This window comes from Salvelinus namaycush, unplaced genomic scaffold, assembly GCF_016432855.1.
Source record: "Salvelinus namaycush isolate Seneca unplaced genomic scaffold, SaNama_1.0 Scaffold15, whole genome shotgun sequence".
Classification (NCBI taxonomy): domain Eukaryota; kingdom Metazoa; phylum Chordata; class Actinopteri; order Salmoniformes; family Salmonidae; genus Salvelinus; species Salvelinus namaycush.
Window position 1 is genome coordinate 433389 of NW_024058230.1, and position 26176 is coordinate 459564.

General features: G+C 44.5%; 1 protein-coding gene across 1 annotated transcript in view; it reads right to left on the minus strand.

The window, feature by feature from the left end:
• The window catches only part of ift74 (intraflagellar transport 74), a 69132-nt gene that overhangs the window by 36838 nt on the left and 6118 nt on the right, over positions 1 to 26176 (minus strand). Inside the window, exons 2-4 of the mRNA XM_038983174.1 lie at positions 10301 to 10444; positions 5822 to 5862; positions 5653 to 5732 (exon numbers count right to left, since the gene is read on the minus strand). Of these exons, the coding sequence (XP_038839102.1) occupies positions 5653 to 5732; positions 5822 to 5862; positions 10301 to 10444 (265 nt within the window). The remainder of the gene's footprint in view (positions 1 to 5652; positions 5733 to 5821; positions 5863 to 10300; positions 10445 to 26176) is intronic.

A 26176-nucleotide genomic window follows, 5' to 3' on the forward strand; every position in this document is an offset into this window, starting at 1 on the left:
TTGGCCACCTGTTACAGTAAATGTCATTCCTCTTCATCAGTTCTGTTGTATTGTCATCACGTTAAATTAAACACTGACAGTTTCATAGCGTCAATGGGGCTAACAGAGGTCTATGAGTTCCTCAAGAACCTATGCAAATCCTAAAGCTGGAATAGTTACCACTTTATTACTTATATGTAATCAGCAATGTTAATATTAATAATATTATATTAAAATATGTCATATGCATAAATATTAAAGGAAAATGTAAGTGTACAAACTTAACATGATGAACAGGAATGACATTTATGCTAACGAGTTTGCCAAAAATAAAATTTGAACGCCACGCCTCCAATCTGATAGGCTGCCACCACTGTTAAATATTATTAAAAAAGGTTCAAAATAGAACCCCTAGCATTCCAAAAAGGTTCCAGTTTGAACCTTCACACAGGGGTTCCTCAAGGACCTTCTTTTAACCGGAAAGATTCCGGAGGTGTGGCAACCCAAAAAAGGTTCAAAATAGAACCCCTAGCATTCCAAAAAGGTTCCAGTTTGATCCTTCACACAGGGGTTCCTCTAGGACCTTCTTTTAACCGGAAAGATTCCGGCGGTGTGGCAACCCAAAAAAGGTTCTTCCAGGCACCTTTACTTCTAAGACTGTAGAGTATATGTCTATATAAAGTAAAGTGGAAGTAGTTCGTTCCAAACTAATGCTAATGGAAGGATGACCTAGTCTAGTTGTTGGAGGAGTTTGGTGGAGAACAAGAGGGACATAGTAGACCTCTTACCGTCTGGTCATGATGAGTCAGAGGATATGAGACAAAGATGAGGACAGGAAACAGTCAGAGGATATGAGACAGATGAGGACAGGAAACAGTCAGAGGATATGAGACAGAGATGAGGACAGGAAACAGTCAGAGGATATGAGACAGAGATGAGGACAGGAAACAGTCAGAGGATATGAGACAGAGATGAGGACGGGAAACAGTCAGAGGATATGAGACAAAGATGAGGACAGGAAACAGTCAGAGGATATGAGACAAAGATGAGGACAGGAAACAGTCAGAGGATATGAGACAGAGATGAGGACAGGAAACAGTCAGAGGATATGAGACAAAGATGAGGACAGGAAACAGTCAGAGGATATGAGACAGAGATGAGGACAGGAAACAGTCAGAGGATGAGACAAAGATGAGGACAGGAAACAGTCAGAGGATATGAGACAGATGAGGACAGGAAACAGTCAAGAGGATATGAGACAGAGATGAGGACAGGAAACAGTCAGAGGATATGAGACAGAGATGAGGACAGGAAACAGTCAGAGGATATGAGACAAAGATGAGGACAGGAAACAGTCAAGAGGATATGAGACAGAGATGAGGACAGGAAACAGTCAGAGAATATGAGACAGAGATGAGGACAGGAAACAGTCAGAGGATATGAGACAGAGATGAGGACAGGAAACAGTCAGAGGATATGAGATAGAGATGAGGACAGGAAACAGTCAGAGGATATGAGACAGAGATGAGGACAGGAAACAGTCAGAGGATATGAGACAGAGATGAGGACAGGAAACAGTCAGATCAAAAGCCTTGAAGTAAAGAAGCCTGATAGAACAACATGATGCAGTGTATATTAGGACAGAGTGAACAAAAAGCGTATTTATGTTTCTACTTCCTCCCGGTATTGAGAGCTACAGTATGGATGCATCTCAAATGGCACCCTATTCCCCATATAGTGCACTTTTACCAGGGCCCGATGGCAATAGGGAATATGATGATCATGGTGGCGCCGACAGACATGGAAGCTCTGCTTGTAGCTTCTAACCAACTTTGTAGTATTTTGGGTTTTTTTTGTGTTATTTCTTACGCTATTAGCTCAGAACGTTTTTCATGTTATTACATACAGCTTGAAATAACTTTTGGATATCAGAGCGGCGGTAACGACCAAGAAATACGACCAAAAAAGAAGGACTCAAGTCCTTTTGTTCACCCAACCTAGAATATCTCACAATCAAATGTCGACCATATTACCTCCCAAGAGAATTCTCTTCGGTTATAGTCACAGCCATGTATATTCCCCCTCAATCCGATACCACAACGGAACTCCACTGGACTTTGTGCAAACTGGAAACCAGATATCCTGAGGTCACATTTATTGTAGTTGGGGTTTTTAACAAAGCAAATTTGAGGAAAACGTTACCGAAGTTCTATCAACACATTGCCTGTTACTCTCCCTTCTGGGATGGCTAAAAGGCCCTCCCTTCGGGCAAATCAGATCACGACTCAATTCTGCTCCTCCCTTCCTATAGGCAGAAACTCAAACAGGAAGTACCCGTGCTAAGGTCTATTCAACGCTGGTCTGACCAATCAGAATCCACACTTCAAGATTGTTTTGATCACGCAGATTGGAATATGTTCCGGGTTGCCTCCGAGAATAACATTGATGTATACACGGACACGGTGACGGAGTTCATCAGGAAGTGTATAGGGGATGTTGTTCCCACTGTGACTATTAAAACCGGGAATAGATGGCAGCATTCGCGCAAAACTGAAAGCGCGAACCACCGCATTTAACTAAGGCAAAGTGACTGGGAATATGGTCAAATACAAACAGTGTAATTATTCCCTCCGTAAGGCAATCAAACAGGCAAAACTCCAGTACAGAGACAAAGTAGAGTCGCAATTCAACAGCTCAGACACGAGACGTATGTGGCAGGGTCTACAGACAATCACGGATTACAAAGAGAAAACCAGCCACGTCGCGGACACTGACGTCTTACTCCCGGACAAGCTAAACATCCGCGAGGACTGTGGGCTCTCCTTCTCCGTGGCCGACGTGAGTAAGACATTTAAACTTGTTAACCCTCGCAAGGCTGCAGGTCCAGACGGGCATCCCTAGCCGCGTCCTCAGAGCATGCGCAGACCAGCTGGTTGGTGTGTTTATGGACATATTCAATCTCTCCCTAACCCAGTCTGCTGTCCCCACCTGCTTCAAGATGTCCACCATTGTTCCTATTCCAAAGAAAGCAAAGGTAACTGAACTAAATGACTGTCGCCCCGTAGCACTCACTTCTGTCATCATTAAGTGCTTTGAGATGCTCGTTAAGGATCATATCACCTCCACCTTATCTACCACCCTAGACCCACTACAATTTGCATACTGCCCCAATAGATCAACAGACGATGCAATCGCCATCACACTGCACACTGCCCTAACCCATCAGGACAAGAGGAATACCTATGTAAGAATGCTGTTCATTGACTATAGCTCTGCCTTCAAAACCATAGTAACCTCCACCGCCCTGTACCACAGGGTCCTGGACTTCCTGACGGGCCACCCACAGGTGGTGAAGGTAGGAAACAACACCTCCACTACACTGATCCTCAACACTGGGGCCCCACAAGGGTGCGTTCTCAGCCCTGTCCTGTACTCCCTGTTCACCCATGACTGCGTGGCCACGTACGCCTCCAACTCAATCATCAAGTTTGCAGACGACACAACAGTAGTAGGCTTGATTACCAACAACGACGAGACGGCCTACAGGGAGGAGGTGAGGGCTCTGGCAGAGTGGTGCCAGGAAAATAACCTCTCCCTCAATGTCAACAAAACAAAGGAGATGATCGTGGACTTCAGGAAAGAGCTGAGAGAGCACATCCCTATTCACATCGACGGGATCACAGTGGAGAAGGTGGAAAGCTTCCTTGGTGTACACATCACTGACAATCTGAAATGGACACAGACAGTGTGGTGAAGAAGGGGCAACAGCGCCTCTTCAACCTCAGGAGGCTCAAGAAATTTGGCTTGTCACCTAAAACCCTCACAAACTTCTACAGATATACAATTGAGAGCATCCTGTTGGGCTGTATCACCGCCTGGTACGGAAACAGTTGAGCCCGCAACCGCAGGGCTCTCCAGAGGGTGGTGCGGTCAGGGGTGGTGCGGTCAGCCCAACACATATCACTGGGGATATACTGCCTGCCCCCCAGGACACCTACACCACCCGATGTCACAGGAAGGCCAAAAAGATCATCAAGGACAACAACCACCCGATTCACAGCCTGTTCACCCCACTATCATCCAGAAGGTGAGGTCAGTACAGGTGCATCAAAGCTGGGACCGAGAGACTGAAAAACAGCTTCTATCTGAAGGCCGTCAGACTGTTAAATAGCCATCACTAGCCGGCTTCCACCTGGTTACTCAACCCTCCACCTTAGAGGCTGCTGCCCTATATACATAGACATGGAATCACTGGCCACTTTAATAATGGAACACTAGTCACTTTAATAATGTTTACATAGTGCTTTACTCATATGTATATACTGTATTCTATTCTACTGTATTTTAGTCAATGCCACTGACATTGCTCAATCTAATATTTATATATATTAATTCCATTATTTTACTTTTATATTGTTAGATATTACTGCACAGTTGGAGCTAGGAACACAAGCATTTAGCTATACCCGCAATAACATCTGCTAAATATGTGTATGTGACCAATAACATCTGCTAAATATGTGTATGGACCAATAACATCTACTAAATATGAGTATGTGACCAATAACATCTGCTAAATATGAGTATGTGACCAATAACATCTGCTAAATATGAGTATGTGACCAATAACATCTGCTAAATATGTGTATGTGACCAATAACATCTGCTAAATATGTGCATGTGACCAATAACATCTGCTAAATATGTGTATGTGACCAATAACATCTGCTAAATATGAGTATGTGACCAATAACATCTGCTAAATATGAGCATGTGACCAATAACATCTGCTAAATATGAGTATGTGACCAATAACATCTGCTAAATATGAGCATGTGACCAATAACATCTGCTAAATATGAGCATGTGACCAATAACATCTGCTAAATATGAGTATGTGACCAATAACATCTGCTACATATGAGTATGTGACCAATAACATCTGCTAAATATGAGCATGTGACCAATAACATCTGCTAAATATGAGCATGTGACCAATAACATTTGATTTGAAGTGTAATTTGGGACACAGCCTGTGTGGTCATTCAGGCGTTCCTTCACTAAGTGTCCTGGTGTGGCACTTCAAAACACCTCTTACCATGGACCACCAGCCATGTTGACTTCCTCTCTGGAGCATAACAATACAACAATCCAAACATCCCTATTAAAGAGCAGAGCAGCAGACAGACGTCTCCCAGAGAGGCGTCTACAGTATGCCCAAGTCCCAAATGGCACCCTACGTAGTGCACTAGGTAGGGAATAGGGTGACATTTGGCATGCAGGATATGTGCTACCCCTTGGCCAGGACAGGATGCTGTAATCTATGCAGGCAAGGCGGAGCGGAGAGAGTAGTCTTGGACGGTATCCAGAGGCCTTAATGGATTTATATCCAATTCACTGAACTGTTACTGAACACCTCTACAGGACAATGCTCCCCTGTCTCGTCCCCCCCCCTCCCACCACCCTCATTGGGCCAAGTTCCCAAAACTCTCCCATCCCAGCCCACTCCCCATCCCACGCAACCCCAGTGCAGAGCTCTTGTATGAGACTGTGCATATTCTAAAAATAAAAACTTAAAATGTCAAAACTCATCATCTCATTGTTCTACAGGACTATGAAACCCTTCAGATATAACATCTATGACCCCAGTGCAGAGATCTAATCAGTCCGTACCTTGGTGTTCCTCCATGTTATTGTCAAGCAGTCGGATCTCCTCGTTGATCAGGCTCATCTTCTCACGCATCTCAGTCAACCTGTTATAAAACGTCACAGAGTTATAAAACACTCATATCACTTTGGCTGGCTAGGATAAGACTTTAAAATGATCACAGAAATGACGTACTGTCTTTCCATGCTTGCTGTTTCCTGGTTGTCTTCTTTCACCTTGAGCGCAAAACAAGGCGACATTTTGAAGCATAGAATTGGAGGGCATTCATAACACACAGACTCAACTCACTTGACCTTAAACATACACCTCTTTACCAAATTTCTCCACTCCCTCATTCCCCCCAAAAATTGATGATTGTGACATCAGAGCAGTATTTAATAATAATTTGGTGGGTTGCCCCCCCCATGAGACACCCCCAGAGAGTGAGGTCACAGCCTGGGTTACCATTATACAGCACCCCTGGAGCAATTGGGGTTAAGTGCCTTGCTCGATGGCATAGCGGCAGCTTTTTCACCTTGTCGGCTCCGTGACTGGAACCAGCAGCGTTTCGGTTACTGGCCCAACACTCTAACCTCGAGGCTACCTGCCGCCCATATTTAAAGACAGAGACAAATGTATGAAACCATTTAAGGTTGTGGTGACTGTCTGCCCACCTGTTTAAACAGCCTGTCCCTCTCCTCACCTGTTTAAACAGCCTGTCCCTCTCCTCACCTGTTTAAACAGCCTGTCCCTCTCCTCACCTGTTTAAACAGCCTGTCCCTCTCCTCACCTGTTTAAACAGCCTGTCCCTCTCCTCACCTGTTTAAACAGCCTGTCCCTCTCCTCACCTGTTTAAACAGCCTGTCCCTCTCCTCACCTGTTTAAACAGCCTGTCCCTCTCCTCACCTGTTTAAACAGCCTGTCCCTCTCCTCACCTGTTTAAACAGCCTGTCTCTCTCCTCACCTGTTTAAACAGCCTGTCCCTCTCCTCACCTGTTTAAACAGCCTGTCCCTCTCCTCACCTGTTTAAACAGCATGTAACCTCTCCTCACCCTCTCGTCGCCTGTTTAAACAGCCTGTAACCTCTCCTCACCCTCTCCTCACCTGTTTAAACAGCCTGTCTCTCTCCTCACCTGTTTAAACAGCCTGTCCCTCTCCTCACCTGTTTAAACAGCCTGTCCCTCTCCTCACCTGTTTAAACAGCCTGTCTCTCTCCTCACCTGTTTAAACAGCCTGTCTCTCTCCTCACCTGTTTAAACAGCCTGTCTCTCTCCTCACCTGTTTAAACAGCCTGTCCCTCTCCTCACCTGTTTAAACAGCCTGTCTCTCTCCTCACCTGTTTAAACAGCCTGTCCCTCTCCTCACCTGTTTAAACAGCCTGTCCCTCTCCTCACCTGTTTAAACAGCCTGTCCCTCTCCTCACCTGTTTAAACAGCCTGTCCCTCTCCTCACCTGTTTAAACAGCCTGTCTCTCTCCTCACCTGTTTAAACAGCCTGTCTCTCTCCTCACCTGTTTAAACAGCCTGTCTCTCTCCTCACCTGTTTAAACAGCCTGTCCCTCTCCTCACCTGTTTAAACAGCCTGTCCCTCTCCTCACCTGTTTAAACAGCCTGTCCCTCTCCTCACCTGTTTAAACAGCCTGTCCCTCTCCTCACCTGTTTAAACAGCCTGTAACCTCTCCTCACCCTCTCGTCGCCTGTTTAAACAGCCTGTAACCTCTCCTCACCCTCTCCTCACCTGTTTAAACAGCCTGTCTCTCTCCTCACCTGTTTAAACAGCCTGTCTCTCTCCTCACCTGTTTAAACAGCCTGTCCCTCTCCTCACCTGTTTAAACAGCCTGTCCCTCTCCTCACCTGTTTAAACAGCCTGTCTCTCTCCTCACCTGTTTAAACAGCCTGTCTCTCTCCTCACCTGTTTAAACAGCCTGTCTCTCTCCTCACCTGTTTAAACAGCCTGTCCCTCTCCTCACCTGTTTAAACAGCCTGTCCCTCTCCTCACCTGTTTAAACAGCCTGTCCCTCTCCTCACCTGTTTAAACAGCCTGTCCCTCTCCTCACCTGTTTAAACAGCCTGTCCCTCTCCTCACCTGTTTAAACAGCCTGTCCCTCTCCTCACCTGTTTAAACAGCCTGTCTCTCTCCTCACCTGTTTAAACAGCCTGTCTCTCTCCTCACCTGTTTAAACAGCCTGTCTCTCTCCTCACCTGTTTAAACAGCCTGTCCCTCTCCTCACCTGTTTAAACAGCCTGTCCCTCTCCTCACCTGTTTAAACAGCCTGTCTCTCTCCTCACCTGTTTAAACAGCCTGTCTCTCTCCTCACCTGTTTAAACAGCCTGTCCCTCTCCTCACCTGTTTAAACAGCCTGTCTCTCTCCTCACCTGTTTAAACAGCCTGTCCCTCTCCTCACCTGTTTAAACAGCCTGTCCCTCTCCTCACCTGTTTAAACAGCCTGTCTCTCTCCTCACCTGTTTAAACAGCCTGTCTCTCTCCTCACCTGTTTAAACAGCCTGTCCCTCTCCTCACCTGTTTAAACAGCCTGTCTCTCTCCTCACCTGTTTAAACAGCCTGTCCCTCTCCTCACCTGTTTAAACAGCCTGTCTCTCTCCTCACCTGTTTAAACAGCCTGTCTCTCTCCTCGCCTGTTTAAACAGCCTGTCCCTCTCCTCGCCTGTTTAAACAGCCTGTCCCTCTCGTCGCCTGTTTAAACAGCCTGTCCCTCTCCTCACCTGTTTAAACAGCCTGTCCCTCTCCTCACCTGTTTAAACAGCCTGTCCCTCTCCTCACCTGTTTAAACAGCCTGTCCCTCTCGTCGCCTGTTTAAACAGCCTGTCCCTTTCCTCACCTGTTTAAACAGCCTGTCCCTCTCCTCACCTGTTTAAACAGCCTGTCCCTCTCCTCACCCTCTCCTCACCTGTTTAAACAGCCTGTCCCTCTCCTCACCTGTTTAAACAGCCTGTCTCTCTCCTCACCTGTTTAAACAGCCTGTCCCTCTCCTCACCTGTTTAAACAGCCTGTCCCTCTCCTCACCTGTTTAAACAGCCTGTCCCTCTCCTCACCTGTTTAAACAGCCTGTCCCTCTCCTCACCTGTTTAAACAGCCTGTCCCTCTCCTCACCTGTTTAAACAGCCTGTCTCTCTCCTCACCTGTTTAAACAGCCTGTCCCTCTCCTCACCTGTTTAAACAGCCTGTCCCTCTCCTCACCTGTTTAAACAGCCTGTCCCTCTCCTCACCTGTTTAAACAGCCTGTCTCTCTCCTCACCTGTTTAAACAGCCTGTCCCTCTCCTCACCTGTTTAAACAGCCTGTCCCTCTCCTCACCTGTTTAAACAGCCTGTCTCTCTCCTCACCTGTTTAAACAGCCTGTCTCTCTCCTCACCTGTTTAAACAGCCTGTCCCTCTCCTCACCTGTTTAAACAGCCTGTCCCTCTCCTCACCTGTTTAAACAGCCTGTCCCTCTCCTCACCTGTTTAAACAGCCTGTCTCTCTCCTCACCTGTTTAAACAGCCTGTCTCTCTCCTCACCTGTTTAAACAGCCTGTCTCTCTCCTCACCTGTTTAAACAGCCTGTCTCTCTCCTCACCTGTTTAAACAGCCTGTCCCTCTCCTCACCTGTTTAAACAGCCTGTCCCTCTCCTCACCTGTTTAAACAGCCTGTCCCTCTCCTCACCTGTTTAAACAGCCTGTCCCTCTCCTCACCTGTTTAAACAGCCTGTCCCTCTCCTCACCTGTTTAAACAGCCTGTCCCTCTCCTCACCCTCTCCTCACCTGTTTAAACAGCCTGTCCCTCTCCTCACCTGTTTAAACAGCCTGTCCCTCTCGTCGCCTGTTTAAACAGCCTGTCCCTCTCCTCACCTGTTTAAACAGCCTGTCCCTCTCCTCACCTGTTTAAACAGCCTGTCCCTCTCCTCACCCTCTCCTCACCTGTTTAAACAGCCTGTCCCTCTCCTCACCTGTTTAAACAGCCTGTCCCTCTCCTCACCTGTTTAAACAGCCTGTCCCTCTCCTCACCCTCTCCTCACCTGTTTAAACAGCCTGTCCCTCTCCTCACCTGTTTAAACAGCCTGTCTCTCTCCTCACCCTCTCCTCACCTGTTTAAACAGCCTGTCCCTCTCCTCACCTGTTTAAACAGCCTGTCCCTCTCCTCACCTGTTTAAACAGCCTGTACCTCTCCTCACCTGTTTAAACAGCCTGTCCCTCTCCTCACCTGTTTAAACAGCCTGTCCCTCTCCTCACCTGTTTAAACAGCCTGTCCCTCTCCTCACCTGTTTAAACAGCCTGTCCCTCTCATCACCTGTTTAAACAGCCTGTCCCTCTCCTCACCTGTTTAAACAGCCTGTCTCTCTCCTCACCTGTTTAAACAGCCTGTCCCTCTCCTCACCCTCTCCTCACCTGTTTAAACAGCCTGTCTCTCTCCTCACCTGTTTAAACAGCCTGTCCCTCTCCTCACCTGTTTAAACAGCCTGTCCCTCTCCTCACCTGTTTAAACAGCCTGTCTCTCTCCTCACCTGTTTAAACAGCCTGTCCCTCTCCTCACTTGTTTAAACAGCCTGTCCCTCTCCTCACCTGTTTAAACAGCCTGTCCCTCTCGTCGCCTGTTTAAACAGCCTGTCCCTCTCCTCACCTGTTTAAACAGCCTGTCCCTCTCCTCACCTGTTTAAACAGCCTGTCCCTCTCCTCACCTGTTTAAACAGCCTGTCCCTCTCCTCCTGGGGCGATCCCATGCTCTTGTCCTCTGCCACCATGGCGTCCCTCTTCAGCTCCAGCTCCTGAAGCTTCTCATGTAGTAACACAGCTTCCTGTTTCACCTGGGAGTGATACAGCTCCTACAGACGTCACACAGGACAGAGGGGACAGAAGGGACGGAGTCAGCTTCCTGTTTCACCTGGGAGTGATACAGCTCCTACAGACGTCACACAGGACAGAGGGGACAGAAGGGACGGAGTCAGTGTGGATGGACGGGCCTAACTACCTGTTTAGTAGACGGCTCTGACTCCCTCTATGGGACCAGTGACATCTACCCTGGTTTAATACAACCACGACGACAATAGACTAAAAGGTTTGTCTGACTAAAATAAACATTTTGGGGGTTTTCAGGAAATGTATGAACATGATTATTAGATACAGTACCCAATCTATAACCATTAAAACATGCTCTTCAAACCTTGATTTGATCATTGGTCATTATAATGGATATGATTCAGCCCATGAGTGAGCCAGCTTGTTGATTCAGCCCATGAGTGAGCCAGCTTGTTGATTCAGCCCGTGAGTGAGCCAGCTTGTTGATTCAGCCCGTGAGTGAGCCAGCTTGTTGATTCAGCCCATGAGTGAGCCAGCTTGTTGATTCAGCCCATGAGTGAGCCAGCTTGTTGATTCAGCCCATGAGTGAGCCAGCTTGTTGATTCAGCCCATGAGTGAGCCAGCTTGTTGATTCAGCCCATGAGTGAGCCAGCTTGTTGATTCAGCCCATGAGTGAGTCAGCTTGTTGATTCAGCCCATGAGTGAGCCAGCTTGTTGATTCAGCCCATGAGTGAGCCAGCTTGTTGATTCAGCCCATGAGTGAGCCAGCTTGTTGATTCAGCCCATGAGTGAGCCAGCTTGTTGATTCAGCCCATGAGTGAGCCAGCTTGTTGATTCAGCCCATGAGTGAGTCAGCTTGTTGATTCAGCCCATGAGTGAGCCAGCTTGTTGATTCAGCCCATGAGTGAGCCAGCTTGTTGATTCAGCCCATGAGTGAGCCAGCTTGTTGATTCAGCCCATGAGTGAGCCAGCTTGTTGATTCAGCCCATGAGTGAGCCAGCTTGTTGATTCAGCCCATGAGTGAGCCAGCTTGTTGATTCAGCCCATGAGTGAGCCAGCTTGTTGATTCAGCCCATGAGTGAGCCAGCTTGTTGATTCAGCCCATGAGTGAGCCAGCTTGTTGATTCAGCCCATGAGTGAGCCAGCTTGTTGATTCAGCCCATGAGTGAGCCAGCTTGTTGATTCAGCCCATGAGTGAGCCAGCTTGTTGATTCAGCCCATGAGTGAATGAGCTTGTTGATTCTGCCCATGAAGACACACACCAGTGACCTGTTTCAAATGAACGTCACCCTGCCAGTTTGGGTGTGCTTTGGTAATAAACACATACAGAGAGGAGTGTCTTGTGGCTGTGACATCAGAGTACACCATCTCTGTGTCCCAAATAGCACCATATCCCCTTTAAACACTGAGTGTACAAAACACCTGCTCTTTCCATGACATAGACTGACCAGGTGAATCCAGGTGAAAGCTATGATCCCTTATGGATGTCACTTGTTAAATCCACTTCAATCAGTGTAGATGAAGGGGAGGAGATGGGTTAAAGAAGGATTTTTAAGCCTTGAGACATGGATTGTGTATGTGTGCCATTCAGAGGGTGAACGGGCAAGCCAAAATATTTAAGTGCCTTTTAACAGACGCTCTTATCCAGAGCGACTTCCAGTCAGTACATTCATCTCCAGATAACTAGGTGTGACAACCACATATCACAGTCATAGTCAGTACATTCATCTCCAGATAGCTAGGTGAGACAACCACATATCACAGTCATAGTCAGTACATTCATCTCCAGATAGCCAGGTGAACCAGTCATAGTCAGTACATTCATCTCCAGATAGCTAGGTGGGACAACCACATATCACAGTCATAGTCAGTACATTCATCTTCAGATAGCTAGGTGAGACAACCATATATCACAGTCATAGTCAGTACATTCATCTTCAGATAGCTAGGTGGGACAACCACATATCACAGTCATAGTCAGTACATTCATCTACAGATAGCTAGGTGGGACAACCACATATCACAGTCATAGTCAGTACATTCATCTTCAGATAGCTAGGTGAGACAACCACATATCACAGTCATAGTCAGTACATTCATCTACAGATAGCTAGGTGAGACAACCACATATCACAGTCATAGTCAGTACATTCACCTTCAGATAGCTAGGTGAGACAACCACATATCACAGTCATAGTCAGTACATTCATCTTCAGATAACTAGGTGAGACAACCACATATCACAGTCATAGTCAGTACATTCATCTTCATATAGCTAGGTGAGACAACCACATATCACAGTCATAGTCAGTACATTCATCTTCAGATAGCTAGGTGAGACAACCACATATCACAGTCATAGTCAGTACATTCATCTACAGATAGCTAGGTGAGACAACCACATATCACAGTCATAGTCAGTACATTCATCTACAGATAGCTAGGTGAGACAACCACATATCACAGTCATAGTCAGTACATTCATCTCCAGATAACTAGGTGGGACAACCACATATCACAGTCATAGTCAGTACATTCATCTTCAGATAACTAGGTGAGACAACCACATATCACAGTCATAGTCAGTACATTGATCTACAGATAGCTAGGTGAGACAACCACATATCACAGTCATAGTCAGTACATTGATCTTCAGATAGCTAGGTGGGACAACCACATATCACAGTCATAGTCAGTACATTCATCTTCAGATAGCTAGGTGGGACAACCACATATCACAGTCATAGTCAGTACATTGATCTTCAGATAGCTAGGTGGGACAACCACATATCACAGTCATAGTCAGTACATTCATCTACAGATAGCTAGGTGAGACAACCACATATCACAGTCATAGTCAGTACATTCATCTTCAGATAGCTAGGTGGGACAACCACATATCACAGTCATAGTCAGTACATTCATCTACAGATAACTAGGTGGGACAACCACATATCACAGTCATAGTCAGTACATTCATCTTCAGATAGCTAGGTGAGACTGTTAAGTTCATGTTTTAAGTATCCCTATACTCCTGTTATTACGGGGCTATCACGGAGTCAAGAGTGCGCATGCGCTGGAAGTCTGTTCGTTGTTGGACCTAGCCTGGAGTGTAATGGCTACCTTGTAGTGTGTTCATATAGTAGAGTAAACTTTGTTAAACTGGAACCTTGTCGTTGTGTCATTTCGAGTTAACATTGGTAGCAGACGATGGCTTCTAACTACAACGTGCCACCTCGCTTCGACGAGAAGAGGTCGTACGAAAGTTGGAAAAATGAACTGGGAATCTGGACACGCGTTACTAATCTGGACGCGAAAAAGCAAGCACTTGCGGTGGTATTATCGCTCGAGGGAAGAGCGAGAGATACAGCACTGGAGATATCCGTTGAGGATTTGAACAAGGATGACGGTATGGGAACTTTGATCACAGCACTGGATTCTGTATTTCTTAAAGAAGAGAAAGACCGTGCCTACGAGGCATATTCAAACTTTGACAGTGTTACGAGAGATATTTCGGTTGCAATGGCGGACTACATCATTGATTTCGAACAGAGGTACAATAGAATGCGCAAGTACGACATGGTTCTCCCAGATGCAGTGTTAGGGTTCAAGTTGCTAGACACTGCTTGTCTAGATGGTAGGGAGAAACAGTTGGCGTTGACTGCTTGTACTGTGCTGACTTTTGCATCTATGAAGTCGGCACTAAAAAGAATATTTGGTGAAAAGACGTCTGTCGCGCCAATAACAGATGGAATGCAAGTGAGTGACGCAGCATATTACACCGAGCAGCACAGAAAAGGCGCCAAAAAGTCACGTTCTCAAGATAACCAGAAGAGGGCGCCATTTCCCGGCACAAATCCACTGGACACATATGGAAGGAGATCGAAATGTGCTATTTGTCAAAGCACTTACCATTGGGTTAAAGACTGTCCTCATAAAAATGAACAAGTTAAACTAACAGAGGAAAATGTAAACACAGAGATAGAGCAGTGTAACATTACACTGTTTTCAAATGAATCTGCTTCTGATACTGAGATTTTTATAGTTGAATCCTTAGGATCTGCTGTGATTGATACTGCATGTACACGGACAGTGTGTGGTGCAAAATGGCTTGATAGCTATGTCAGTGAACTAAATATGAAGGAAGTACAAAATATGATTGACACACCAAGCAACAGAGCTTTCAAATTTGGAGACGGGAGAATTGTCCATTCTACCAAGAGAGTTAAGATACCAGCAAAAATTGGTCAGACTAAGTGTCACATTGAAACAGAGGTGGTCCCTACAGATATCCCCTTACTATTAAGCAAAGCTTCCCTCAAGAAGGCAGAGGCTGTACTAGACATAAAAAATGACAAGGCAGTGATGTTTAAACAACCAGTGACTCTTGAACTTACTACCTCAGGCCACTATTGTGTAAACATTTTAGACAAAGACATCACACAGTGTCCATGCAAAAATGAGATTCTGACTGACACAGAGCACATGAAGATTCTGACAGTCACAGAGAACATGAGCACTAAAGAAAAACACAAAGTATTGTTAAAGCTTTACAAACAGTTTGGACATGATACAGTTAACAGACTTCAAAAGTTACTCAGCAGTTCAGGGAATAATGATGATGAGAAGTACGAGTCTGGAGACAAAGTGTACTACAAACGAGTTGACTGTCAAGAGTGGAAAGGACCGGGAGTAGTCATTGGTCAAGATGGTGTGGTGATATTTGTGAGGCACGGAGGCATGATTGTCAGGGTGCATCACTCAAGATTGCGGAAAGTAAATGATCAACAAGATAGCGGGGCTGTTGCTGAGAATCAGTCTCCTAATGAAAATGACAAAAAGGACACAGTAACAGACACAAACCTACCAGATGTCGCATCCAATGATATGGACACCGAAACTGACATAGGAAATGGAGCAGAGACCTTCAACCATGCCACAGGTAATACTGTTGAGCGTTCAAATGAGGAAAACATTCAACAGCCACATGTGTTAAGAGAACATGGTTGTTCCAATCTGAAAACTGGACAACCTGTTAAATACACGGACAGAGAAAGTGGTATTCCACATACAGCAACCGTCATTGGACGAGCAGGAAAAGTAAAACACAAGAACTGGTACAACTTGCAGTACTCTGAACCAGCTACACTTTCTGGTACAACAGGGTCAGCTGACCTGCCACTTGTAGATAATATCAGAATTGAACCAATGGAAAATCGAGAAAAACAGAATGACATTCAAAATGATGATGTACTTGAAACAAAGGACGTGTCATTTGACTCAGCTAAGCTAGATGAGCTCAGTAATTGGAGGAAAAATGGAGTGTTTGAGGAAGTCAAAGACATTGGCCAAAAGTGCGTCTCAACAAGGTGGGTGTGTACCCTTAAAGAATCCTTAACTGGAATAGTGCCCAAAGCACGTCTAGTGGCTAGAGTTTTTGAGGAGCTGGCTGCTAAAGAACTCCCAAAAGACTCACCGACATGGGCCTCAGAGTCACTCAGATTGCTGATGTCAGTGATCTGCCAGAAAAAATGGAAACTTAATTCCATAGACATCAAATCTGGATTTTTGCAGGGAACAGAGCTGTCAAGGGACATTCACATCCGACCTCCGCCCGAAGCTAAAAGTGAAGGAACACTGTGGAAACTAAAAAAGTGTGTGTATGGACTGGCAGATGGATCACTCTACTGGTACAACAAAGTCAAGGCAACAATGCTGAATACAGGTGGAAAAATGTCACAAGTGGATCCTGCAGTCTTCTATTGGCTTGATCAAGACTGCAATGTGACTGGAGTACTTGCCTGTCATGTTGATGACTTTATCTGGGGTGGCTCACAGACCTTTGCTTCAACTGTGATTCCACACCTCAAAGCTGTTTTCTAGGTTGGCCGTGAGGAGCATGATCATTTTTGTTATGTTGGCATAGAGTTTATTACAGTTGATGGAAAAATACTGATGCAACAGGAGAGCTATATCAAGAATCTTCAACCTATCCACATGGATTCTTCAAGAGCCGTACAAAGGAATTCCCCTCTGTGGAATTGAAGCTGGTCAATTGAGGTCAAAGATGGGACAAATTTTATGGGCTGCGAGACAGAGTAGACCTGGTTTGATGGTTGCAACTTGGCATCTAACACAAAACACGCCACTGTACAAACCATTCATGAGGCAAACAAAGTTGTTCGTAAACTGGAATCACAACAAGTGACGTTAAAGTTTCAGCATGTTGGAAAAGATGACTCTTTGAAACTAGTTGTCTTCAGTGATGCTTCGCTAGGTTATCACTGGTGGGACAAAACGGCACTTCCTACCTGTAGTTTGTGTCACTGACAACTACTCATTAGTTGATGCTGTGAAGTCAACCAAGTCTGTCACAGAGAAAAGACTTTGAGATTAGCAGCATCAAGGAACTTATTCAAGCACAGAGAATCCAGCGGATTCTGTGGTCGACCACAAAGGAACAGCTTGCTGACTGTCTGACTAAAAAGGGAGCATCCGGTCTTGTGCTCCTACAGGCTCTCGCTCCTACAGGCTCTCAGTAATGGAAAGTGGCAGCCTGTAACACAACCCATTTGTAATGGGAATCTTGAATAATACTTGGACCTTTAATTATGTTGTTGATGTTTTATTTGTCTTTAAAGAAAAGGGGGAGATTGTTAAGTTCATGTTTTAAGTATCCCTATACTCCTGTTATTACGGGGCTATCACGGAGTCAAGAGTGCGCATGCGCTGGAAGTCTGTTCGTTGTTGGACCTAGCCTGGAGTGTAATGGCTACCTTGTAGTGTGTTCATATAGTAGAGTAAACTTTGTTAAACTGGAACCTTGTCGTTGTGTCATTTCGAGTTAACACTTAGTCCCTTCCTGTACTACTTGTTCACCCATGACTACGTGACCATGAAGACAACAGTGATAGGCCGAATCACCGGCGACAATGAGACAGCCTACAGGGAGGATGTCAGTGACCTGGCAGAGGGGTGCCGGGACAACAACCTCTCCCTCAACATCAATAAGACAAAGGAGCTGATCGTGGACTACGGGGCTGCAGTGGAGCGGGTCGAGAGCTTCAAGTTCCTCGGTGTCCATGTCACTAAGGACTTAAAATGGTCCACTCGCACAGTAGTGAGGAAGGTGCGACAGCTCCTCTTCACCCTCAGGAAGTTGAAAAGGTTTGGCATGGGCTCTCAAATCCTCAAAAAGTTATACAACTGCACCACTGAGAGCATCTTGACTGGCTGCATCACTGCAGTGGTGGTGCAAACAGCCCTGTACATCACTGGGGCCGAGGAGCTCCCTGAAATCCAGGACCTCTATATCGGGCAGTGTGAAATGAAGGCCCGGAAAATCATTAAAGACTCCAGCCACCCAAGCCATAGACTGTTCTCTCAGCTTCCGCACGGTAAGCAATACCGGTGCATCAAGTCTGAGACCAACAGGCTCCTGAACAGCTTCTATCCCCGAGCCAAAAGACTGCTAAATAGCTAACAGAATGGCTACATGATCTGAGTTGACCCTTGCGTTTTATTTTTGCACTGTCTATATGCACACTCACAGGACTCTACACGCACACACTTACACTCCAACACATACATAACATGCACACATATTCATACTGACTCACATACACACACAAACACTAATGTTAGCAGTTGATGTTACTCTTCAATAACAGATCCCAAAGCAAATCAGGGGGAGAAAAATAGGTTTATTCAAAGAGGAGATGTTAAGTGATTCTCTCCTGTGATTCTCTCCTCAGAACAAAGGGACAGGATGTAGTTTTATAACCCAGCCCTAGCCTGTGGTTGACCAATTAGAATTCCTTGCAATCAAACTGTTGTGTATTTATATTCAAAATATTCTTAGACTAAACAGTCATAATTTACACTGCTGCTACTTTGTTTATCATACAGTATATCCTGACACCACTTTTTCCACTGTTTCTATCTACAAGCCAGACTGCTGAACACTTGAACTGGACTGACAACCTGCTCTGATTCTCTGCAACGAAGCACACACACACACACACACAGCTACCAGACTCATATTATACTGCTCACTTTTTACACACACACTTTTTATTATTTCTTATTTTTGTTGCATTGTCGAGAAGGATCCTTTCGAATAAGCATTTCGTTGGAAGATGTATTCCATGTGTATCCCGTACATACCACTAATAAAACATAAAACCAAACAATTATGATTGTATTGGGTACTATAATAGCAATTCAAAAACACATAGACATATACAGCATATTAAATAGATTAGAACACAACCTGGTATGCAGGCAAAGGATAACACAATGAATATACAATACAGCAAAACCAACAATAAATCATCTGTATGATACATGGACGCATGGACACAAATGTAAACAACTGTGGACGGAGGTGGTCTTCCAATATTCATCTGATTCGCGAGCAGAATACACCACAGATTCTCAGACTCATTGGGTGCCTTAGCTTTTTCCGCACTGAACTGCTATGGTCAGTTATATTACATTGGATGTGTTTGTGTGTGTGATATGGCTTACTGTATGCATTTTCCCATTATTTCACCACAAACTGACTCATTAGAGATCCCCCCTGAAGTTTGTCTGCATATGTGTGTGTGTGTGTGTGTCTGTGACGTCTGGCCTGCCTGCTGTCTCTCTCCTTGCCCACTCGTTGGTTCTCTAGTTATGCCCAGACGCGTACAGTAACAGCACTCACGCGTCGTTAAGGCCTCGGCACACAGCTGACGGGCATTGCTATGCATTATTTAAGGTGCACTTTTCCCTGTCTGGAACTGGCTTCGGAGCCTCTTCATTAAAATGGAAGCACTACTTACCCCGGGTGAGCAGAAAGGATGTGACAAACCCCCAAGGCTAATTAATAAAACTGGCTGTTTCCTCACCTCCAGCAAGGCAAACAGTAAAGAACCAATGAGGTGGCAGAGTTAGAATGGAATGAACACAGGAGATTCCTTTTCTCCTCCTCTGTAATATGTGACCCTAATCTAAGCGCTTCCAGGGATATGGTGAAGAGGAAAAGGCAAAGGGGAGAGTGGGTTTAGTTGAGCAATTTTTTACATTCAGCATCACTGTCTAGGGAAATATTATACTTTTTCTAACAAAGATATCTACATATATTTCAGGATGTTGTTTATACCTGGAAATAATCAGAATACATGTAAACGTTACAATTTTGAAAACATGGCTTGCACAAAAAAACGTAATTTGCTTACCACTTTTTCCATGTGGTTTATTCCTTCTCAGACTCCATGAAATGATGAGCTCTAAATATTTGGTCAAATTATTAATTTAGTGTACGGTTTCCTGAAAACAAGGGTGGCTCAACTTACCCACTTTCCCTACTGTTGCTAGCTATCTCCCTTTCTAACCGAGGTGCATGAAATAAAGGAGCTACCTGGAAATGGGAAAAATATTCAGAAATTCTCAAAGGACAATGGAAGTTGACTACAGATGCCATATCTTCATTTGATTATCTTGTTGCAATAATCTTCCTGCAAGCTTGTAGTGTGTTCAAGGTTTCAATTTTCACTTGAAAAAAACAAAACGGTTTGCCCTAACGCAAAATGTTTCAACCCATAAAAAAAATGTCCATTAATAATTATTCCACATAATAATTTGCATTTCCTGTTACTGCAGGATTATTTTCCTGCTGTGAGAAACTGGGTCAAGTTAAGATTTGGAAAAAGGATCTGTCACATTCCCGTAACATGCTTACCTCAGATGGAAAAATCTTAGATGTGATCCTGTGTGGCTTAATATGTAGCAATGCATGGCACAAGCAATTCCCGAGGTCATGGATTAAATTCCAGCAGGGATCACATTCTAAATACATGTACACTTCCTGTAACGTGTCACTTTGGATAAAGGTGCAAGTCAAGAGGTAAACAGTCGCTTGTGAAAATATTCACCTCCCTTGGCATTTTTACGATTTGTTGACCTACAACCTGGAATTAAAATAGATTTTTGGGGGGTTTGTATCATTTGATTTACACAACATACCTACCACTTTGAAGATGCAAAATATTTTTATTGTGAAACAAACAAGAAATAAGACAAAAAAAGAGAACTTGACCATGCATACCTATTCATCCCCCCAAAGTCAATACTTTGTAGAGACACCTTTTGCAGCAATTACAGCTGCAAGTCTCTTGGGGTATGTCCCTATAAGCTTGGCACATCTAGCCACCAGGATCTTTTCCCATTCTTCAAGGCAAAACTGCCCCAGCTGCTTCAAGTTGTATGGATTCCGCTGGTGTACAGCAATGTTTAAGTCATACCACAGATTATCAATTGGATTGAGGTCTGGGCTTTGACTAGGCCATTCCAAGACATTTAAATGTTTCCCCTTAATTTTTTATTTACCTTTATTTAACCAGGTAGCCTAGTTGAGAACAAGTTCTCATTTACAACTGCGACCTGGCCAAGATAAAGCAAAGCAGTGCGACACAAACAACAACACAGAGTTACACATGGAATAAACAAACATACAGTCAATAACACAATAGGGCTATTACAGATGGGCTATGTACAGGTGCAGTGATCTGTGAGCTGCTCTGACAGCTGGTGCTTATAGTTAGTGAGGGAGATATGGGTCTCCAGCTTCAGTGATTTTTGCAATTCGTTCCAGTCATTGGCAGCAGAGAACTGGAAGGAAAGGCGGCCAAACGAGGAATTGGCTTTGGGGGTGACCAGTGAAATATACCTGTTGGAGTGTGTGCTACGGGTGGGTGCTACTATGGTGACCAGTGATCTGACATAAGGCAGGGGCTTTACCTAGCAAAGACTTAACTGACCTGGAGCCAGTGGTTTGGCGACGAATATGAAGCGAGGACCAGCCAACGAGAGCATACAGGTCACAGTGGTGGGTAGTATATGGGGCTTTGGTGACAAAACGGATGGCACTGTGATAGCAAATTGGATACAGTCTGAGTAGAGTGTTGGAGGCTATTTTGTAAATAACATCGCCAAAGTCGAGGATAGACAGTTTTACGAGGGTATGTTTGGCAGCATGAGTGAAGGATGCTTTGTTTGCGAAATAGGAAGCCGATTCTAGATTTAATTTTGGATTGGAGATGCTTAATGTGAGTCTGGAAGGAGAGTTTACAGTCTAACCAGACACCTAGGTATTTGTAGTTGTCCACATATCCTAAGTCAGAACCATCCAGAGAGTGGACGGGCGGGCAGGTGCGGCAGCGATCGGTTGACGAGCATGCATTTAGTTTTACTTGCATTTAAGAGCAGTTGGAGGCCACGGGCGGAGAGTTGTATGGCATTGAAGCTCGTCTGGAGGTTAGTTAATTAACACAGTGTCCAAAGAAGGGCCAGAAGTATACAGAATGGTGTCGTCTGCGTAGAGGTGGATCAGAGAATCACCAGCAGCAAGAGCGACATCATTGATGTATACAGAGAAGAGAGTCGGCCCGAGAATTGAACCCTGTGGCACCCCCATAGAGTCTACCAGAGGTCCGGACAACAGGCCGGACCTCTGGTAGACCTAAGAATGTGGTGATTGACAGAGTGAAAAGCCTTGGCCAGGTCGATGAATACAGCTGCACAGTATTGTCTCTTATCGATGGCGGTTATGATATCGTTTAGGACCTTGAGCGTGGCTGAGGTGCACCCATGACCAGCTCGGAAACCAGATTGCATAGCGGAGAAGGTACGGTGGGATTCAAAATGGTTGGTGATCTGTTTGTTAACTTGGCTTTCGAAGACCTTAGAAAGGCAGTGTATGATAGATTGTTCTGTAGCAGTTTGGGTCTAGAGTGTCTCCCCCTTTTGAAGAGGGGGATGACCGCGGCAGCTTTCCAATCTTTGGGGATCTCAGACGATAAAGAGGTTGAATAGGTTAGTAATAGGGGTTGCAAAAATTTTGGCTGATAATTTTAGAAAGAGAGGGTCCAGATTGTCTAGCCCTGCTGATTTATAGGGGTCCAGATTTTGCAGCTCTTTCAGAACATCAGCTATCTGGATTTGGGTGAAGGAGAAATGGGGAGGCTTGGGCAAGTTGCTGTGGGGGGTGCAGAGCTGTTGACCACAATAGGGGTGGCCAGGTGGAAAGCATGGCCAGCTGTAGAAAAATGCTTATTGAAATTCTCAATTATTGTGGATTTATCGGTGGTGACAGTGTTTCCTTTCCTCAGTGCAGTAGGCAGCTGGGAGGAGGTGCTCTTATTCTCCATGGACTTTACAGTGTCCCAGAACTTTTTGGAGTTTGTGCTGCAGGATGCACATTTCTGTTTGAAAAAGCTAGCCTTTGATTTCCTAGCTGCCTGTGTATTGGTTCCTAACTTACCTGAAAGTTGCATATCGCGGGGGCTATTTGATGCTAATGCCGTACGCAACAGGATATTTTTGTGCTGGTCAAGGGCAGTCAGGTCTGGAGTGAACCACGGGCTATATCAGTTCTTGGTTCTATATTTTTTGAATGAGGCATGCATATTTAAGATTGTGAGGAAAGCACTTTTAAAGAATAACCAGGCATCTTCTACTGACGGAATGAGGTCAATCTCCTTCCAGGATACCCGGGCGAGGTCAATTAGAAAGGCCTGCTCGCTGAAGTGTTTTAGGGAGCGTTTGACAGTGATGAGGGGTGGTCATTTAACCACAGACCCATTACGGATGCAAGCAATGAGGCAGTGATTGATGAGATCCTGGTTGAAGACAGCAGAGGTGTATTTGGAGGGCAGGTTGGTTAGGATGATATCTATGAGGGTGCCTGTGTTTACAGATTTGGGGTTGTACCTGGTAGGTTCATTGATAGTTTGTGAGATTGAGGGCATCAAGCTAAGATTGTAGGATGGCCGGGGTGTTAAGCATGTCCCAGGTTAGGTCACCTAACAGCACGTGGTCTGAAGATAGATGGTGTCCAGGTCACAGCTGGTGGCAGAAGGTGGTCTATAGCAAGTGGCAACGGTGAGAGACTTGTTTCTGGAAAGGTGGATTTTTAGAAGTAGAAGCTCGAATTGTTTGGGCACAGACCTGGATAGTAAGACAAAACTCTGCAGGCTATCTCTGCAGTAGATTGCAACTCTGCCCCCTTTGGCAGTTCTATCTTCTCGGAAAATTTTATATTTAGGGATGGAAATTTCAGGGGTTTTGGCAGAGTGTTCTAAAGCAGTGAATAAAACAAACTTAGGCAGGAGGCTACTAATGTTAACTTCTCTGCGCTACGGATCCCTTTAGCGGGATCATTTTCCTAAACAACCGCTGAATTGCAGGGCGCAAAATATTACTAACAACAATATACAATATAATCATGCAATCACAAGTGAAATATAACAAAACACAGTTTAGCTTGTTGTTAATCCACCTATCGTGTCAGATTTTGAAAATATGCTTTGCAGCGAAAGCAATCCAAGCTTTTGTAAGTGTACCAATCAATGCTACAACAGCTAGCCCCAAATTAGCATGTTCACGAAAGTCAGAAAAGCAATAAAATGAATTGCCTACCTTTGATAATCTTCAGATGTTTGCACTCACGAGACTCCCAGTTACACAATAAATGTTATTTTTGTTCGATAAATATTACTTTTATAACAAAAAAAACACCATTTGGGTTGCGCGTTATGTTCAGAAAACCAAAGCCTCGTTCCGTTCGACGAAAATTCCCAAAAGTATCCGTAATGTTCGTAGAAACATGTCAAATGTTTTTTATAATCAATCCTCAGGTTTTTTTAACAAACATAATCGATAATATTTCAACCGGACCGTAACCTATTCAATAAAAGAGAGAAAGAAAATGGAGAGCTACCCGTCTCGTGCGCAGGAACTAATCAAAGGACACCTGACTAGTTTTGAAAAATCTCGCGAATTTTTCAAAATAAAAGCCTGAGACTATGTCTAAAGCCTGGTCACAGCCTGAGGAAGCCATTGGAATAGGAATCTGGTTGATACCCCTTTAAATGGAAGAAAGACGGGCAAGGAAACACAGATAATTATTTATTTATTTTTAGATTAGATTAGATTTCCTCAGGTTTCCGCCTGCAGAATCAGTTTTGTTATACTCACAGACAATATTTTGACAGTTTTGGAAACTATGGAGTGTTTTCTATCCTAATCTGTAAATTATATGCATATTCTACGATCTGGACCTGAGAAATAGTCTGTTTACCTTGGGAACGTTATTTAAAAAAAAAATCTGACCCCTAGCGTCAAGAGGTTAACTTCTTAAGACTCGGGGGCGGTATTTTCGTTTTTGGCAAAAAACGTACCCATTTGAAACTGCCTATTTCTCAGCCCCCGAAACTAGAATATGCATATAATTGTCAGATTAGGTTAGAAAACACTCTAAAGTTTCCAAAACTGTCTTAATATTGTCTGTGAGTTAAACAGAACTGATATTGCAGGCGAAAACCGGAGGAAAATCCAATCAGGAAGTGTCCCTGTTTTTGAAACCTCTCTGTTCCTATGCATCCCTATTGCCCATTTAAAGGGATATCAACCAGACTTCTTTTCTATGGCTTCCCTAAGGTGTCAACAGCCTTTAGACATAGTTTCAGGCTTTTATTTTGAAGAATGAGCGTGAACGACCACATTGCGTAAGTGGATAGGTGGGGGCTCTCAGAGTGAGTTGTGCGCAAAAGGGAAAGGCAGCCATTGTTACTCCTGGTCCTAGTGAAAAGCCAACTGTCCCGGTTGATATATTATCGAATAGATATTTGAAAAACACCTGAGGATGGATTATAAAAAACGTTTGACATGTTTCTGTGGACATTATGGATATAATTTGGAATTTTTGTCGGCGTTGTCCTGACCGCTCTTTCCGGTGGATTCCTGGGCATAATGCATCAAACTAACGGAGGTATTTGGATATTAAAAAATATCTTTATTGAACAAAAGGAACATTTGTTGTCTAACTGGGAGTCTCGTGAGTGAAAACATCCGAAGATCATCAAAGGTAAACGATTAATTTGATTGCTTTTCTGATTTTCGTGACCAAGTTACCTGATGCTAGGTGTACTTATTGTTTTGTCGAGCGATCGATAAACTTACACAAACGCTTGTATTGCTTTCGCTGTAAAGCATAATTTCAAAATCTGAGACGACAGATGGATTAACAAAAGGCTAAGCTGTGTTTTGCAATATTGCACTTGTGATTTCATGAATATGAATATTTTCTAGTAATATTATTTACCTGTGGCGCTATGCTACGCTATGCTAGTCAGCGTTTCTGATGACAATTATCCTGGATCCAGGATGGGTGGTTCAGAAAGGTTAACGCAGTCCGGAACATATCCCAATCCACGTGATCGAAGCAATCTTGAAGCGTGGAATCAGATTGGTCGGACCAGCGTTGAACAGACTTTAGTCTCTGTCTATAGGCAGGGAGCAACAAAATGGAGTCGTGGTCAGCTTTTCCGAAAGGAGGGCGAGGGAGGGCCTTATATGCATCGCGGAAGTTAGAATAACAATGATCTAGGGTTTTACCAGCCCTGGTAGCACAATCGATATGCTGATAGAATTTAGGGAGTCTTGTTTTCAGATTAGCTTTGTTAAAATCCCCAGCTACAATGAATGCAGCCTCAGGATATGTGGTTTCAAGTTCACATAGAGTCAAATAAAGTTTGTTCAGGGCCATCGATGTGTCTGCTTGTGGGGTAATATATGCGGCTGTGATTATAATCGAAGAGAATTCTCTTGGTAGATAACGCGGTCAACATTTGATTGTGAGGAATTCTAAGTCAGGTGAACAGAAGGACTTGAGTTCCTGTATGTTGTTATGATCACACCACGTCTCGTTAATCATA